This window comes from Vanderwaltozyma polyspora, genomic scaffold (genome assembly GCF_000150035.1).
Source record: "Vanderwaltozyma polyspora DSM 70294 KpolScaffold1035 genomic scaffold, whole genome shotgun sequence".
NCBI classification, from domain to species: domain Eukaryota; kingdom Fungi; phylum Ascomycota; class Saccharomycetes; order Saccharomycetales; family Saccharomycetaceae; genus Vanderwaltozyma; species Vanderwaltozyma polyspora.
The window spans coordinates 119,452-136,755 of record NW_001834664.1 but is presented as its reverse complement, the minus strand read 5'-3'; the positions used below and the strand labels follow the sequence as shown (position 1 = coordinate 136,755).

At 34.7% G+C, this 17,304-nt stretch overlaps 8 protein-coding genes and 1 non-coding gene across 9 annotated transcripts in view; 4 read left to right on the top strand and 5 right to left on the bottom strand.

Annotated features, from left to right (window-relative positions):
• Positions 1-1,500: 1,500 nt before the first annotated feature.
• On the top strand, positions 1,501-3,762 carry POX1 (acyl-CoA oxidase; the record flags this gene model as incomplete). Its single annotated transcript, XM_001645048.1, has 1 exon — positions 1,501-3,762. One exon carries the CDS (start codon positions 1,501-1,503, stop codon positions 3,760-3,762), a length of 2,262 nt encoding a protein of 753 aa, XP_001645098.1.
• Positions 3,763-4,940: 1,178 nt separating this feature from the next.
• On the top strand, positions 4,941-5,765 carry CHO1 (CDP-diacylglycerol-serine O-phosphatidyltransferase; the record flags this gene model as incomplete). Its single annotated transcript, XM_001645047.1, has 1 exon — positions 4,941-5,765. One exon carries the CDS (start codon positions 4,941-4,943, stop codon positions 5,763-5,765), a length of 825 nt encoding a protein of 274 aa, XP_001645097.1.
• A 418-nt stretch (positions 5,766-6,183) lies between these two features.
• On the bottom strand, positions 6,184-6,255 carry Kpol_1035trna5. The gene has a single exon. It is a non-coding gene; the product is annotated as a tRNA-His (tRNA).
• A 1,316-nt stretch (positions 6,256-7,571) lies between these two features.
• Positions 7,572-8,060, bottom strand: Kpol_1035p52 (uncharacterized protein; the record flags this gene model as incomplete). The annotated part of the gene is made up of 1 exon (XM_001645046.1): positions 7,572-8,060. The coding sequence occupies one exon, from the start codon at positions 8,058-8,060 to the stop codon at positions 7,572-7,574; it is 489 nt and encodes a 162-aa protein (XP_001645096.1).
• A 791-nt stretch (positions 8,061-8,851) lies between these two features.
• Kpol_1035p51 (uncharacterized protein) lies at positions 8,852-9,160 on the bottom strand (the record flags this gene model as incomplete). The annotated part of the gene is made up of 1 exon (XM_001645045.1): positions 8,852-9,160. One exon carries the CDS (start codon positions 9,158-9,160, stop codon positions 8,852-8,854), a length of 309 nt encoding a protein of 102 aa, XP_001645095.1.
• Positions 9,161-10,523: 1,363 nt separating this feature from the next.
• On the bottom strand, positions 10,524-12,329 carry HRD1 (E3 ubiquitin-protein ligase HRD1; the record flags this gene model as incomplete). Its single annotated transcript, XM_001645044.1, has 1 exon — positions 10,524-12,329. The coding sequence occupies one exon, from the start codon at positions 12,327-12,329 to the stop codon at positions 10,524-10,526; it is 1,806 nt and encodes a 601-aa protein (XP_001645094.1).
• A 529-nt stretch (positions 12,330-12,858) lies between these two features.
• On the bottom strand, positions 12,859-13,263 carry HTZ1 (histone H2AZ; the record flags this gene model as incomplete). The annotated part of the gene is made up of 1 exon (XM_001645043.1): positions 12,859-13,263. The coding sequence occupies one exon, from the start codon at positions 13,261-13,263 to the stop codon at positions 12,859-12,861; it is 405 nt and encodes a 134-aa protein (XP_001645093.1).
• Positions 13,264-14,259: 996 nt separating this feature from the next.
• TUB2 (beta-tubulin) lies at positions 14,260-15,615 on the top strand (the record flags this gene model as incomplete). The annotated part of the gene is made up of 1 exon (XM_001645042.1): positions 14,260-15,615. The coding sequence occupies one exon, from the start codon at positions 14,260-14,262 to the stop codon at positions 15,613-15,615; it is 1,356 nt and encodes a 451-aa protein (XP_001645092.1).
• Positions 15,616-16,565: 950 nt separating this feature from the next.
• RPO41 (DNA-directed RNA polymerase) overlaps positions 16,566-17,304 on the top strand; it is a gene marked incomplete at both ends in the record, with an annotated part of 3,956 nt that continues 3,217 nt past the window's right edge. The window contains one exon of the mRNA XM_001645041.2: positions 16,566-17,303. Within this exon, the coding sequence (XP_001645091.1) occupies positions 16,566-17,303 (738 nt within the window).

Sequence of the window (17,304 nt, the reverse complement as noted above, 5' to 3'; positions counted from 1 at the left end):
ACGACGGTGCCAGGCACCCTTTAGTCCCTTTTTCCCCTTCCGTGCTCTACGGAAGGGGTGGAGGAATGTGGAAGTGGAAGTGGAAGTGGAAGTGGAAGTGGAAGTGGAAGAGGAAGAAACAACATTAAACACCGACTGATTGGCCGGTTTAACAGGCAAGTTGGAGAAATGCTAGCATGTTTAACATCATTTCTGTCTTTCTGTTGGCGGCTAACCGAGTGAACGACCAGACAAACAAAATTGCTATTATTATGGTGTTTTGATTTGATTTGTTTTGTGTCCGTCGGTCAAAAGTGGAGATTCGCTTCCACTGCCCATATGTTCTTCTGGTTGTAAAATGAATGACTACCGGTCATCATCTTGAAAAGCCCGTGAAAAAATCTAGCAACGGTCCGTTTCCCGCCTGTGGGCGAGCGCAGCAGCGAAACGTAACCATCAACAGGGGAGCAGACGTCCCCTAATTCATGGGGTTTTTCCATCCTCGCTTTCTCTGTCTTGCCCCTTCCCTTCCCTTCCCTCCCCCCGTCCCCCCACAACCACAACCACAACCACCGTCTACTACGCGGCTCTCTCGTATCTCTTTTGTGTATGTGATGATCATGACTTCCTGAATGAGAATGAAATCAAAATACATGCCCAGTCAGTCAGTACACACCGGCACACTAGCACTAATAAACCGGCACTAATCTGGTGAAATGATTCCGTTTCATCGCACTTGTTATCTCCGATTCTCTCTCTCTCTCTCTCTCTCTCTTCTGCCTGCCAGCTGGGTCCAGTCCAGTCCAGTCCAGTCACTCAACTTTAACCATCCAATCCTCGCTATACAAGAACAAGAGAGAACAAGAATACGACGGAATTGGAGGGGATTGCAATACATACAAAAACGATACAAGACCAGACAAGACAAGACCAAACAAGACCAGCACAGAAACGAAGAAACGAAGAAACGAAAGGAAATGGCCAAAGTTTCCCACTTTGAAAAGTTAATCATGGACTTCGGAGAATAGGAATAATATCCGGGGTATACCTTTTATTGGATAATCAGGATAGTTTAAGCAGTAGAGTTCTAACTAATGTCGATGTTATATTGAATTGTATTCTAGTTGTTGCAATTATCTAATAGATTTGCGATGAGTTTTTTTAGTGTGAGCTTGGTTTATTGGCAACTTTTGGAGTTCATGTTGTGGAACACTTTTATGTAAGTTATTTATTCTCTTTTTTATGGGTATATAAAGAGACCTCTTTCTTACCTCAGGTATCGTTTATTTATCTTTTTCTGTCGTTTTGATCTGGTTTGATTCTGTTTACCAATTTCTTATTCTTTACTTGTTACTTAACCTGAATCGAACAACAGACACACTGCATACCATTTACACTTTGTTTGGGCCCCTCTATCTCTGTGTGTGTGTGTGTGATTGTTTTTTTAACAAATATTCAAAAAGCTTTATTTACAACAACAACCAACTAATACAACATTTTCAATTTTTTATCCTTTAAGTTATGACAAAAACTCAAGAATTAAATCCAAACTCTCCTGTTTTTGACCCTGTCAAATTCTTGAAAAGAGAAAGAGACGCATCCACTATTAAAAAAGATGAAATCAACACTTTTTTGGAATCAAACCCTGAAAAGAGAGATTTAACTCATCTAATAATCGATCAAATCGTCAATGATCCTGTATTGAAAAGTGATTCCGACTATTATGACCGTTCAAGACCTGAAGAAAGAGAAATCACCGTTAGAAAAATTAATAAGATGTCTTTGTACATGGAACACGATATCAAAACTGTTCGTAAACAATTCAGAGACAAAGATTTGATACAAGAATTACAAGAAAATTCAAACTCAATCAGACCTTTGAACAACAAGGATTTATCTATCTTTAACACTAGATTATCTTTGGTTCACAACATTGACCCACAATTAGGTACCCGTATCGGTGTCCACTTGGGTTTATTTGGTAACTGTATTAAAGGTAATGGTACCGATGAACAAATCAAATATTGGCTACAAGAACGTGGTGCTTTGTTCATTAAAGGTATCTACGGTTGTTTCGCAATGACTGAATTGGGCCATGGTTCAAATGTCGCTGGTTTGCAAACTACCGCCGTTTACAACCCTGACACTGATACTTTCACCATCAACACTCCAGATTTAGCAGCAAGCAAATGGTGGATTGGTGGTGCAGCTCACTCTGCCACTCACTCTGCTGTATACGCTAGATTGGTCGTTAATGGTAAGGACTACGGTGTGAAGACTTTTGTCGTACCTCTAAGAGATGTCTCAACTTTACAATTATTGCCAGGTATTGCCATTGGTGACATTGGTGCTAAGATGGGTAGACATGGTATCGACAACGGTTGGATTCAATTCAGAAATGTAGTCATTCCTCGTGAATTCATGTTATCTAGATTCACTAAAGTTATTAATGAAAACGGTAAGGTTTCAGTAAAGACTGAACCATTATTGGATTCGATCTCTGGTTATAGTGCCTTGTTAAGTGGTAGAGTTAACATGGTTATGGATTCATACAGATTTGGTTCTAAATTCGCAACCATTGCTACTCGTTATGCCGTTGCAAGACAACAATTCGCCAGTGCTCCAGGTCAACCAGAAACTCAATTGATGGACTATCCATTACATCAATTCCGTGTATTGCCACAATTGGCTTTGGTCTACTTGGTTTCTCCATCTGCTCACAAATTGATGAACACTTATTACACAACCTTGGATGAATTGTACCAATCTTCATCTTCTAATGGTCCTGTTGACAAAGCCTCTCTAGCTATTGTTACCAAGAAATTGAAGAATTTGTTTGTTGAAAGTGCAAGTTTGAAAGCTACAAACACTTGGTTGATTTCAGACTTGATCGATGAATTAAGACAAACCTGTGGTGGTCATGGTTATTCTCAATACAATGCATTTGGTAGGGGTTATGATGACTGGGTTGTCCAATGTACTTGGGAAGGTGACAATAACATCTTGTCCCTAACCGCTGCTAAATCCATCTTAAAGAAATTCGGTGACTCCGTCTCAAAAGGTAAGTTTGACAAAGTTTTGGATTCCGATGCTTTCAGCTACTTGGAACCAAGTTTCATTTCTTCAGCTATGTCAGGTAGTACCAAGTTCGATCTATCAGATGAACCAAGCAAATTGTATCAATATACTGAAGTTTGGGGTGTCGCCTTGGTTAAATTGTTGGCTCATGTTGGTAAGTTGATTAGACAAACCAAGAACATTGACAATGTCTCTAAGTTCTTGGTATTGATCTCTAAATTCCATGCCATCCACTCTATGTTGAAGGCCTACTACGAAAAGCTTTCCTCTCCAACCGATTCATATGTCAGTGACAAAGCTACTAAAGAAGTCTTATGGAGCTTGTACAAATTGTTCTCTCTATACTTTATTGACAAGTTTTCTGGTGAATTCCAACAATTCAAGACATTTAACTCTGACCAAATTGCCAAGATTCAAGACAAGCTATTGACCATCTTGCCAGAAATTAGAAAGGAATGTATCCCATTGACAGACAGTTTTGAATTGCCAGATGGTATGTTAAACGCACCAATTGGTTACTTCGACGGTGATATCTACAACAACTACTTCAATGAAGTCTTGAAGAACAACCCAATCGAAGCTGACGGACCAGGTAAGCCACCATACCATAGTTTGTTAAGTGGTATGTTAGGCAGAGGTTATGAATTTGATGCACGTCTAGGAGGTGCAGCAAAAGCTGAAGTCTTGTCAAGATTATCCAAGTAGAAACGAATGCAATGATATGACTAAAACAATTTTTTAACACCCCCCCCAACCCCCCAACCCCTTTAACTATATTCCTTTATTTATGATTGTATGAGATGATGATGCATCTAATTGAAATTTCTTTTAAATAAAAAAAAAATGTGTTTCTCCTTTTCTAATTAATATTATTCTTTTACTTTACTTTTATCCAACTACAAAGTTTTATTAATTTTTTTTTTATCCTATAAGGATTTCCTATGTTAACACTAAACTGTATTTAAATAAATATATAACATATATTATTATCAAAACAAACTATTTATCAATCCTCCAATCCATCTAACTCTTGAGTCATTCCTTAAGGGATCTTCATCAACAATTCGAGGATCTATCAAACTGTAATAGAATAGAATAGAATAGAGTATAATATAATATAATCTATAACAGGAACAAGCACCCGTTCACGTGACTTCTTGATGTTTTTATTTAATGCAGAAAATTGTTACGGCACTATTTTAAATTTTCACATTTCTGACAAAGATAAACCATTTAGAGAGATATCTTAAAATTTGATAGCTTAAAATAGTTTTAGGACATTGTGTTGTATTTGTATATAAGGAGGGCAAAGGAACACTGGATTGTATTCTTGGTATTCCAATAAGTTGTTATTGTGTTTCTGTTTTGATTGTTTAGTTATAAGAAATAAGAGACAATCCGTTTAAGTCTGCTTTGAATTCTCCTTCTTTAAGAATTTTTTTTTTTTCCTTAAATATTTAGAAGAAAAAAATAAGAACAGTAACAATACGCTAGTAATAGAGGATAAGTCGTTCTGTTTAGGTTGATTTATTGATAATTGCCGTAGTTTAAATATAATTTAATAAAATAGCAAACATATTCCATTTCTGACTGTTCAATTAGCAGAAATAACCAAAAAAATTTAGTTAATAGATTTAGGTTCCTTATTTTTTTGATATCATAGTGATACTATACTTGAAACATTTCGAGAAAGCCAGAGTGTTACTGTAATAAAAAAAAAGAATTAAAAGAAGAAGAGCCTATTATATTAAGATAACAATATTAACGAATAATTGATTTTGCTTGAGTGATTACACTTGGTTTTTTAATTTTATTTGTTTACACAAGAGTTTAATTGCAAAATTTAACCATATTTTTACGTTGAATAGATCCATACATACAGAATGAGTAGAAGAAAGGATAGCGTTTTTTTAGAATCAGACCAAGGTGCTGATACTCAAGCTATTTCAGATACTGAAATGGATGAAAATAGTGATGATTACCCAAGAGAAGAAAGATCATTGAGTAGAAGAGCCTCTAGTATTTTTACCTTGGATACAAGTCCATTGGACCCACCAAATGAAACAGACATTAAAAAGTTTACTAGTGATGCTTATCACTTTAGTATGATTAGAAATTTGCATCTTGCAGATTATATTACTATGTTAAATGGTTTCTCAGGTTTTTACTCAATTGTAAGTTGTTTAAGATTCACTTTAACTGGTAAACCACATTATGTTCAAAGAGCACATTTCTTTATATTTTTGGGTATGTGTTTTGATTTTTTCGATGGTAGAGTTGCAAGATTGAGAAATAGATCTTCGCTAATGGGTCAAGAATTGGACTCTTTGGCTGATTTGGTTTCTTTTGGTGTAGCCCCTGCTACTGTAGCTTTTGCTATTGGCTTCCAAACTACTTTAGATGTTTTGATCTTATCCTTTTTTGTATTGTGTGGTCTAGCTAGATTGGCAAGATTTAATGTCACTGTGGCTCAATTACCAAAAGATGTTACTGGTAAATCGAAATACTTTGAAGGTTTACCAATGCCAACTTCTTTGCTATTGGTTATAGGGATGGCATATCTAGTTAGGAACGGATTGATTCTAGATAATATTCCATTTGGAATTTACAGAGAAGGGTTAGTATTCGAAATCCATCCTATAGTATTCGTGTTCTTTATACATGGTTGTGGTATGATCTCGAAAAGTTTAAAAATTCCAAAGCCTTAGGAGTTTTTTAATGGACTACTGAAAAGAAATAAAAAGGGAGATAAAAATACAACTTGTAAATATGGCACACATTTATTTAATTAGTCGGAAGTTTTTAAAATATAGTTCAATTATGACTATAATGTCGCTTCTTTTTTTCCAACTGCATACTCTTTCCAGTATAAATGTATAAATAATTTATGTACATTGTTTTACTATATAATTTTAATTAGTCTACAATAGATAGAAATCGATATGATTTAACAAATTAAAAATGAATAATATTTGAAATTGAATAATATTTGAAATTGAATATCTTTACTTTCAATAATATGACATATATTGGGTTCGTAATGTTCTAGTTAAATTCATTGTCATTTACTGCATTACCTTCCAGCTGCTGCTGGTGACAAATATTAAAAAATACTATAAAAAGAAATGCCATCTCCTAGAATCGAACCAGGGTTTCATCGGCCACAACGATGTGTACTAACCACTATACTAAGATGGCGTGTTTTTCTTATAATTTTTGGTAAGGAGATTGGGAGTAATTGCGATAATCTGACAAGTCCGGGTTATATTGATTTCTCGTTAGTACAAAGTGACAATACTAAGATAAAAGGATTTACCCTGCATGTGAATATTACCATGACGTTAATCAATGGCAAACACGACGTATAAAAAGGACGGAGTTCCTGAAGTATAAGATACGTTCTCCGTGCTATTAAAAAGTGTCAGAATTATGAGAGGACGTGAAGTCATACTCATTCCTTCAATATTAATAAGGGTGGAGAATTATATGACATCATTATTAATAAAGGGTAAAGAAATGTTTCTAATACGAAAGTTGTCAGAAATTATGAGATGACGTAAAGTCATACTCATTAATTCAATATTAATAAGGGTGAAGAATTATATGAAACATCATTGTTAATAAGGGATAAAGAAATGTTTATAATACGAAAGTATTTGCTTCTGACGTGTCAATAATATCTAAACATTGTATATAAAGTCTGGTAAGATCTTAATTGACACTTATCATATGTACTATATTCCCATGTGTATATTTTATACTTTAATACACCGGATCAATATCAACTTATTAAGAATGTCCTTGGAAATAACTAAAAGATCTAACACTATGAACGATTCTGTAAAGAACCAACAACCCTCTTATTCTCTACAATATAAGATATTTTGGAGATGATCTAGAATGTGCTGGTAGTTGTCCCTTTATCTATATTACAATGAGACACGTAATTTATATTGTGTCGCTGTCTCTTTTCCCTAGCTTCTTTCTTCTCTCTTCTTTTTTTTTAAAAATTTCACAATTACCACAGTCAAACGTCCATAGACTCAATGACCTGTGTCACAGTGGTCCCATGTTTATGGTATTGTAGCCAGGTGTTATATACATAAAGAAGGAGGCAAGCCAGTCATCGTGGTCTGTGTCTTCGCGCCTATCAACGTACATCTTAAAGTCGTCCGTGCGCCATTCCCAGTCCCTATTGGCACTTATAATCTTATCAATTTCAGCGTCTGGGTTGTCGATGTGCCACCCGCTGTCGTTGACGCAGTACTCTACAACTAGGTAGTAGTCGCACAGGTCTGAATTACTAACATACGCATCATGTCTCTTACTGACGCCCATCGTACCATTGGCAGGCATGCTTTGTGATGTTAATGTTACATGAGCCATTTGGAGGATACCAGTAGTCCTATCGCCCGGTGAATGCCACTTGACGTGATATGTGTCACCAGACGTACCATTTTGAAAAAATGCCTGGGTGTATTCCAATGAATCATCCCTTTTACTGATTGCCGTATCTACATCAAGTAGTACCAGTCCAGAATCACTGTCAATGCTAGTATAGCATTCACAAGAATATCGTAAGAGCTCACGGTGGTATCACGTGATCTCTTGACTATATTACCTGCCATATCTATCAACTCAGTATCATCTACTGAAACCCGACCGTGGTCGATACCTTTAATACGGTAGCCTAGATTGAAAAAAGTACTGAGTGAAGAGTAAATCAGTCCCATAATAGAATCTTTACATGGGCCAGGGGCATTCGCATTCCCATGTTTGCAGTCTATGCAAACGTCCCATACCGATATAGCTGTAGTAGTGGCTTGTAGAGAGAATGCTCCCCATAGTTCTAACTCTCCTATCCATCTCTTATTGTTACCTACTATCTGGAAAACCCAAGAACCTAGGTGAGGTAGTGTCCTGTCATACCTCGGATACTCCGAGGATGCCAGGCCAAACAATAATATTGATAAAGTGAAAAGAGTGGTATATGCAGCAAGCATTTTTTCGTTGTCTAAGTTTGTATTATATATCAATACACACTAGGATTGCACTACCAGATGTTATATAGTTAATAAGTATATAGATCCTGATGAGACCCCTACTTAATTGACTACACTTAAGCTTACCTCTTTATATATATATATATGTATCTAAACTCTACATTCCAGTACATATTACCACATTTAAGCCTTAACTTAGTTAGCATTCTCATATGTTTCTGTTTTCATGAGTTTGCAGCCACTTTCAGTATTTGCTAATATGGTTCGTTTTATGTTTCATGACTTTGCAACCACTTCTAATATCTACTGACGTACTCCTTTTTTGGTTCATGTCAATTATGTTTTCTTATTCGTTAGTTGTAACGGTGCTGCTAGTTGGAATTACGCATGGCGAGGGATAGGCTCTTCAAAATTCCCACATAGTAAATTCCCTGAGAGAGAAATAACCCACCCGGCCCGAAGGCTATTTTTGGAGGCAAACTCTGAGAAAACTACCCATGTAGGTCACATGCTATTCGTGTGACTTTAATCTGATCGCAGAAGCTCTAGTTACAATGATATCTGGCAAGCAAGTGAATAATTAAACTAACCAAAACTATATAAATCTAAACTTAAATCTAAATATATTCTGTCTTCCAAAACAAAAATACTAAACCCTAAGAAAACCAATGTTGTACCCTTAGCTGTGGTCTGATCAAAATGCTACATCATAACAGTATGAACTGTTTTTTACCAAATTAATCCAAATTCCGGGCATTTGATCCCCTTCCATTCCTAATTCTTTGGTATAGTTAACAGAAGCCAGCAGTGCCCAGCGCCAAGAAATCTCTCTCTACCAAGTCATAATTATCTTCCGTTTTGGTCCTATGAAAAGCAGCGACTGGAACGGAGTAATCAACGTATATGTCAGTTAATCTGTCTGTATCAGAACAATAAAATTGTTCATCCTCTTTTGTATAATTAACACCATTAACTGTACGAGTTATTATCATACCGTCAGGAATAACGATCATTTTATCATCGATATGAATAAAATCGGGTGTAGCAACTACGATAGCTAATATAGATAGAAACAAAGAGCAGGTGATCTGAATTCTCATTTTTTTCTTTGTCTATCTATTATACATCAATGTGCACTAGTGTCACACTGCCAGATATTATATAGTTAACAAGTATATAATCCCTGATGTGATCCTTGCTTAATTGAATATTCTTAATCTTGTCCCCTTTTATATGTCTCTGTTTTTATGAGTTTATAACTAATTTCAATTCTTTCCATAATCACACTGTTAAGTTGGGTTTGCTATCCAAGAAACAATATAATTTCCTGTTAGAATCTAATCTTATCGTGAAACATTATTCTGGTAGTCTCTATCACTGTTTCTTATTAAATGCAATAAATTAAAACATTAACAATCCGATGTTTTTTGCTACAATCTGTGTTGTTACTTCTGGTTTGATACCAAGGGTCTAGATACATAGCAAAATTTAGATATTATTATATTAATGATCTATATTTGCTATCACACCAATTGTTTAAGAATTCCGTAACCTTATATCTTCAATTCTGGGTGAAAAACTACACAAGGTTATGAATTTACGTTATAAAATGTCAGCCCATTTATCTCTATGGTAAGATGTCATTCAATGTTTTATGATCATTATCTATAATTATTCTCGTCTTCTCTCCCTGATCAATAGTGATCCCATGTGTCATTTATTTATTTATTTTAATATTATTAATAACATTACTTTCGAAATGACAGTATGGGCAAAACCTTGTCTTGATGGAATGATCAAAAAAAATACACTATCTCATAAATTTATTTAATCTATTCCTTGATAAATTGGTATTCCACTTATTCTTCCTAAGTATCAAGGTCTAAATTTTTTTGCATCTTGCTTATATACAAAGTAAAAGAAGTATTAAGAATATATTTTTACTATGAGGATATTATGAAAAGAATAATATTAAAAAGGACTTTAAAGCTTCAATATTGGCTTCAGTGGTAATTTCGTCATATGCCTCTTTCGTTGGAGGTATGAATTATTTCTACTCCAAGAAAAATTGTAGTAAAGCACAAGCTTTTCAAGAGTGTAGTATATAGTTTGTATAGCACGTCACACCAATAAATAAATTAATAAATTTTGGTTTCTTGGTAAATAGAGCCTTAAATATATCAAATAATTTCTTTGAAACAGTGACATTGGTTATTCATAGATTATGAATGATTAAATTAATCATAGGATTTTAATATTTATTTCATTTGGTGTTTTCTTATCTGATAAACAATTTTCAAGATGTATACAAAAAACCAAATATGGATTTGTAAAACAAAGCATAAAAATAAAATTTATAAAATAATATATCTATGACTTACAACATAATTTATACATGTATTTAACATAACCATTCGGTATAGGAAATATATATGCAAGTTAAACATTAAAAAATCTTTACTTTCATTCAACATTTTGGACATTAGCTGCTAAAGAATCTACCTTTTCTTCTAATTCAGTGATCCTTTTCTTCAAGAGATCAATTGTCTTGGAATCAGTTACAGTTTTTATGTCCTTATCTTTGATAACAACTTGCAACATGCCACCATCTGAATTTAAGGTTCTACTAGAAACTTTTTCTTCAACAGATAATTTTGCTGGATATACTTTAGCAGGATCATGGGCATCAGAAATGTCAAATGTTATAGAACTATCACTTGATGTTTTTATTGGGAAAGAATACCAGGATGAGGTATTTAGTATACTATTAGTTACATTTCCTTGCTGTTCATTACTACTACCCTCACTAGATACTTGTGTATTCGTTAAATTATGATCAGAGTTAGAACCTGTTCCTCCTCTTGAGGCATCTTGAGCAGAATCTCTACCAGGAGTCTCTATAACATTTTGGACGTTATGCTGTATATTAGTTTCTTGTCGTTGGTTCAAATCAGGTTGGACCTCGGTTTGGGGTTGTAATTCTGTAGTCGATTGCGTTTGTGTCTGTGGTTGTTGCTGTTGAGTTTCTGTTTGATTTTGTGAATGGGTTGAAGGCATCACATTACCTTTATCATCGAAAACTGGCAATCTACAAATAGGACAGGTCTGAGATCTTTCCATCCAGTTTTTCAAACAGTTCAAATGTAATATATGCCCACAAGGCAATTTCTTCGGTTTTTGTTTTGATTTCATAATGTGATCATAAAGTTCCTTTTCTCTTTGAGAATCATATTTTTCTGAGTTTATTCTTGGTAACAAATCATCCATACAGACAATACAAATATTATTATCAGTATTTTTCAATTCTTCAATAGATGCTGTTGGTAATTTGTCATCCAACTGTTTATTATTTTTCCAAGTTTTCCACAGACTTCCTGTATGCTTATAAAGGGAAATTACATTCCATATAACGTCTTTCAACAGTAAGAAGAATTTCATTCTCAACGGAATCAACATCAGAATATGGATAAAAGTTTTCAAAAATCTTGTAAAGACATCTATTGTCTTTTCGTACATGAATTTACCTTCCAAAGAGTTAAATTGTAATTCATCATCCTCTTCATCATCTTCGCCATCCTCTTGGATGATGTTGGAGCTTCTTTCTAGAGTAGTTAGATGGAACTCGTATAAATTCAAACATGTATGCAAGAATAGATTCAACAAATCTATTAGTAACATGGTGAATTCCATACCTAATAATAAGTGAACAGTTGTGGAGGCACCCATTGAATTTGATAGTGAATTTGAAACACAATAAGATACCATTTTATAATCCACAATGGTAAAGATTATTAAATTTAGAAAGAAATTATTCGATAGAATAATTGAAGTTAAAGTTGAAGAATCGTTAAAGGATTGTACGATAGCATCTAGTCTGTCCCTTAAAATCCAATGCAAAACTTTCATAAAAATCAGAAAAAACCCAAATATAGAACCTGTAAACGCAATAGATTTATCATTAAACATGGAATAAGTGATTACCATATTCAGAATAGTGAACGGCAATCTTTCCATTACATGTTCGTATTCGATTAATCTTAAATTACCAAAGGCTAGCCATATAAAGAATCTCCAAACGTAGGTTCCGTTGAGGATAGCAAATAGAACCAGGACAATAGCATTGAACCCTTGAGACAGTTTTATCGTTACCTGAAGATATGAAGTTGATGATAGAACTGCAAAATATATCGATAGGAAAGTAGCTGAATAGACTACCAGCGAGAGAAGCAAAAGTTGGTAGCTTCTTGGGATATTCAAACGTTGTAACATTGAATGAATGATTATTGAACTCGTTTCGATCAGTAAGTATATACACTGGTCGAAGATGCTAGATGGTATGCTTTTGGTCCCCCTTTAATACCAACTTCTCATTGAAATATGTATCTATGATTGATTCTTTTGTAGTTTGTAGTGGCAGTCGCTTAATTTTTCAAAATTCAAAATCGTTGAGTTAGAAAGGCTTATTTGGGCAGTAATGGATATATCTAGCTTATAGACAAGAGAGAGAGCCAAGTGTTCAATTGAATGAATAAAAGTGATGACGATTGTATATGTAGTGATATATAGTACAATTTCAAATTATGGGAGAGATACAAACCTAAATAATGAGTATAGAAAGGGTGGGGGGTGTTGGGACAGGAGAGGGACGGGAGGAGGGTATAAGCTATGGTATGAAATGAAGAGATTGGAAAGGATATTTCCAATACTAAAACAAATATAATATAATATAATAAAATAGGATAGGATAGGATAGTAAAAATGTAGATATAGTATGAGGAAAATATTATTATTATTATTATTATTTTTTGTGACCCTTTTTCTCTACTTTTAGCAATAGAGCTTTATTAATATGAGGCAATACACCACCGGAGGCGATGGTAGCTTTAATCAAGCTATCCAGTTCGTCGTCACCTCTAATGGCTAGTTGTAAGTGTCTTGGAGTGATTCTTTTAACCTTTAGATCTTTTGCAGCGTTACCTGACAGTTCCAGGACTTCTGCAGTTAGATATTCCAAAACAGCAGTTAAATAGATAGCTGATTTTGAACCTACTCTGATTTTACCAGAGGCATGTTTTTTCAAATAACGTTTAATTCTTCCTACAGGGAATTGCAAACCAGCTCTTGCAGAAGAGGAATGGGCTTGGATAGAGCCACCGTCTTTAGCACCTGACTTCCCTTTACCACCGTGAACTTTTCCTGACATGATTATGAGTTGTGAGTTGTGGGAGTGTATATGTTTTTGTAAATGTAGGACCTTGTAAATGTAGGATCTTGTGTAATTATGCAACAGAACAGTTAGCGTTTGGGCAATGTGTAGAAAAGCACGAAAACGAGAAGATGTCTATTCGAGTATATATATACATACTTATAAATATAAATGTAAACTTAAATATAGATGTAGATTGATCAGAGCAAAGTGGGTCTAAGTCTGGGTACTGTTTTGGTGTTTAATAGTTGGTTTGAAACAAGAGATATCAAACGAATGCCAAAAGATCAAAACAAGAGCTATAATAACAGAACAATAAACAAACAATAAACAGTTAGGAATAAACAATAAACAATAACGAGCCACCAAAAAAGTGCCAAAAACACAGCACATGGTCATTGCAGACGGAACACACGTGACAACAGCATCACATGACCAAACTACACATCACTATACACGTCACATCACGTGCACCGTTCCTACCTTTCTTTTTGGGCACTTTTTCTTTTCTTTTCTTTTCTTTCCCAAATCCAAATTTTTGATCACACACACAACAAAAGGAAACAAAGAAAATAAAGAAAACAAACCAAAACAAACACGAAACAATCCTAGATTATGAAAGTCAGAGGTTAGATTTGATTTTGATTTGATTTAACTCTTTGATTTTGATCTTTGATATTGATATTTGGAGTAGTTCAAGAGGATCACTGGGTTATAGACAGAACTTATACACACTCTCTCTGTCTCGCTACATTTCCACTCTGTAACGAATTACACTAGATCTACTCGGCTTTTCCCTTCAACTGAGTTGCACTAATCACTGGTTTAACAACTATTCTGCTACTCTCTCCCCCCCACACTTTTGTAATAGCTTTTACAAATACTGCCTCTCACTCCATCCGTGACAACTATATTAAATAACAAAGCCCTTTTGTTACTTTCATCTATTCCATCCATATTTTAGAAATCTAAATTCAAATACTCATATCAACCATGAGAGAAATTATTCATATATCAACTGGTCAATGTGGTAACCAAATCGGTGCTGCCTTCTGGGAAACTATCTGTGGCGAACACGGTTTGGACTTCGACGGGAACTACCATGGAACCTCAGATCTACAAAAAGCTAGACTAGGTGTCTACTTCAATGAAGCATCCTCCGGAAAATGGGTCCCAAGATCCGTCAACGTAGACCTGGAACCAGGTACCATCGACGCCGTAAGAAACTCGTCAATGGGAAACTTGTTCAGACCAGACAACTACATCTTTGGCCAATCCTCAGCTGGTAACGTTTGGGCAAAAGGTCATTACACTGAAGGTGCTGAATTGGTAGATTCAGTCTTGGATGTCATCAGAAGAGAAGCTGAAGGTTGTGACTCTTTACAAGGTTTCCAAATCACCCACTCCTTAGGGGGTGGTACCGGTTCAGGTATGGGTACTTTGTTGATTTCAAAAATTAGAGAAGAATTCCCTGATAGAATGATGGCCACTTTCTCAGTGGTACCTTCACCAAAGACTTCAGACACTGTCGTGGAACCATATAACGCCACTCTTTCTGTTCATCAATTGGTAGAACACTCCGACGAAACTTTCTGTATAGATAACGAAGCTCTTTACGATATCTGTCAAAGAACTTTGAAACTAACTCAACCTTCATATGGAGACTTGAACAATTTAGTATCAAGTGTTATGTCAGGTGTAACAACGTCTTTACGTTTCCCAGGTCAATTGAACTCAGATTTGAGAAAATTGGCTGTAAATTTAGTTCCTTTCCCAAGATTGCATTTCTTCATGGTCGGTTACGCCCCTCTAACCGCTTTAGGCGCTCAATCTTTCAGATCATTAACCGTACCAGAATTGACTCAGCAAATGTTCGACTCTAAAAATATGATGGCCGCCTCAGACCCTAGAAACGGTAGGTACTTGACTGTCGCCGCTTTCTTCAGAGGTAAAGTATCCGTCAAGGAAGTTGAAGATGAAATGTTGAAGATCCAAACTAGAAACTCTTCTTATTTCGTAGAATGGATTCCAAACAATGTGCAAACCGCCGTTTGTTCTGTAGCTCCAAAGGGTCTAGACATGGCTGCCACCTTTATTGGTAACTCCACTTCCATTCAAGAATTATTCAAGAGAGTAGGTGATCAATTCAGTGCTATGTTCAAGAGAAAAGCGTTCTTACATTGGTATACTAGTGAAGGTATGGACGAAATGGAATTTTCTGAAGCAGAATCAAATATGAACGATCTAGTAAGTGAATATCAACAATACCAAGAAGCTACTGTAGAAGATGACGAAGAAGATATAGATTATGGTAATGAGAACCAACCAATGGTTGAAAATTTCGAATAGATAGGACGGGTCCCCTACCGATTTCAAAAAAAATAAATGGATTCAAAAAGAACGAACAAAAAGAATAAAGAAAAGGAGTCCTTCGATGTTTTTTTTTTAAATTACCCATTTACTTCTGCAAACCTTGTTCATTTTAAAACCATTATTATTTTTTCCATTTCATCTCAACATAATTAAAAATATGCACAAACATTCATTTACCATTCATTATTCCTACAACCCCTCTCCTCTTTTTGTTAAATGCAGTTATGTGAAATTATTTACTCAAAGATATTTCAACCTTCTGCTACTTTACATCTAATTTTTTTTACTGTTATTACTTTATGTGACCTTCTTGTTCATCGGAGTTCACATCTTTTACCTTTGTTTCCTGGACCAAACACTAAATATTATAACAAGTGAGAAGTCTCGTTTTAGTACGTTACGTATTTTATTTTGGCTATTTTCCATATAGATATATCAATACCAATTGTGTTAAAAATATATATAAAAGAGCACATACATGTCTAGATATATATATATGTATGTATGATATAATTTGAATTATAATTAATAATCTATTAAAGAATTCTTGATTAATGAGCAAAACAGGGGACAATGAGAAAAGTATTTCGTTACTAAGACTAGGTTAAGCTAGTGTAGGGTACTGGTTGGATGTCTTGTCGGTTAACAGATCAACATCTTGTTGAGTTAATTCATATGCTATTACTGACATCATCTGTTACGTCAATATAAAATAAGAAATACCTGGCGCTACCAAACATGAAATAAAACTCATCGGTGAAAATTTCACCCACTATAAATTTTATTAATAAGTTACTAGTTTAATAAGTAACTGTAATAGAGATTTGTTAATAAAAGAGTTGATTTCTGGAGTATAAGAAGCTGTACAGAGCTGGAATTTAGCCGTCAAGATTGTACTATTTGTGGGGTCCATAACGGTGTGCAATATGTCGATGATGTTGGCGAAACGGATGGGTTTGCCTGGTGCAAGGTTACAACAAAATTTCAAGAAAATAATTATAAGACAAATATCTTCGAATAATTCAAAATTGAATCAGACTAGCTCTGAACTATCTATTCTGAAGAACCCTGATTCTTTGCTGATGAATGATTTGGGTTTTATGAAATCGTCAAAGATAAGTATGTCTCCAGGTTTTTCTCCATTTGATAGAACATCAGTCTTATCATCCAACGGTGCTAATCAATCTAGAGATGTCATGCAACTTTGGTCATTGTTAGAGGCATGTCTATTTTCAAATTATATGGACCGTGCCTTTTCTATATTGAAATCGTTATATATGGTTAAAAGTCATAGACCATATTTTATTGATGATTATAATTTGTATTTAAGAAAATTTTCAGAATCTTGTAATTCTGTCAACGAATTAGGTAGGAAATTAACTAAAGATTTTGAAGTCCACTTCCCAGAATCAGATTACAATGATAAAACTTTGGCTATTATGGTCCATCATGCTTTGAAATTCGTCGATAAGAGTAACGATCCAAAGTTAGCTAAAATTATTGATACTTATTTTAATATGGGCTATAATAGTGTGAAAAGTATAACATCTCATGTCGATATATTATCTGTAGCCGACTTGGAATTACTTCATAACAAATTAAAATTAATCAAATATTATGATATTCCCCGCTCTTTAAGGCCATTGATACAAATCGAAAGTTAAA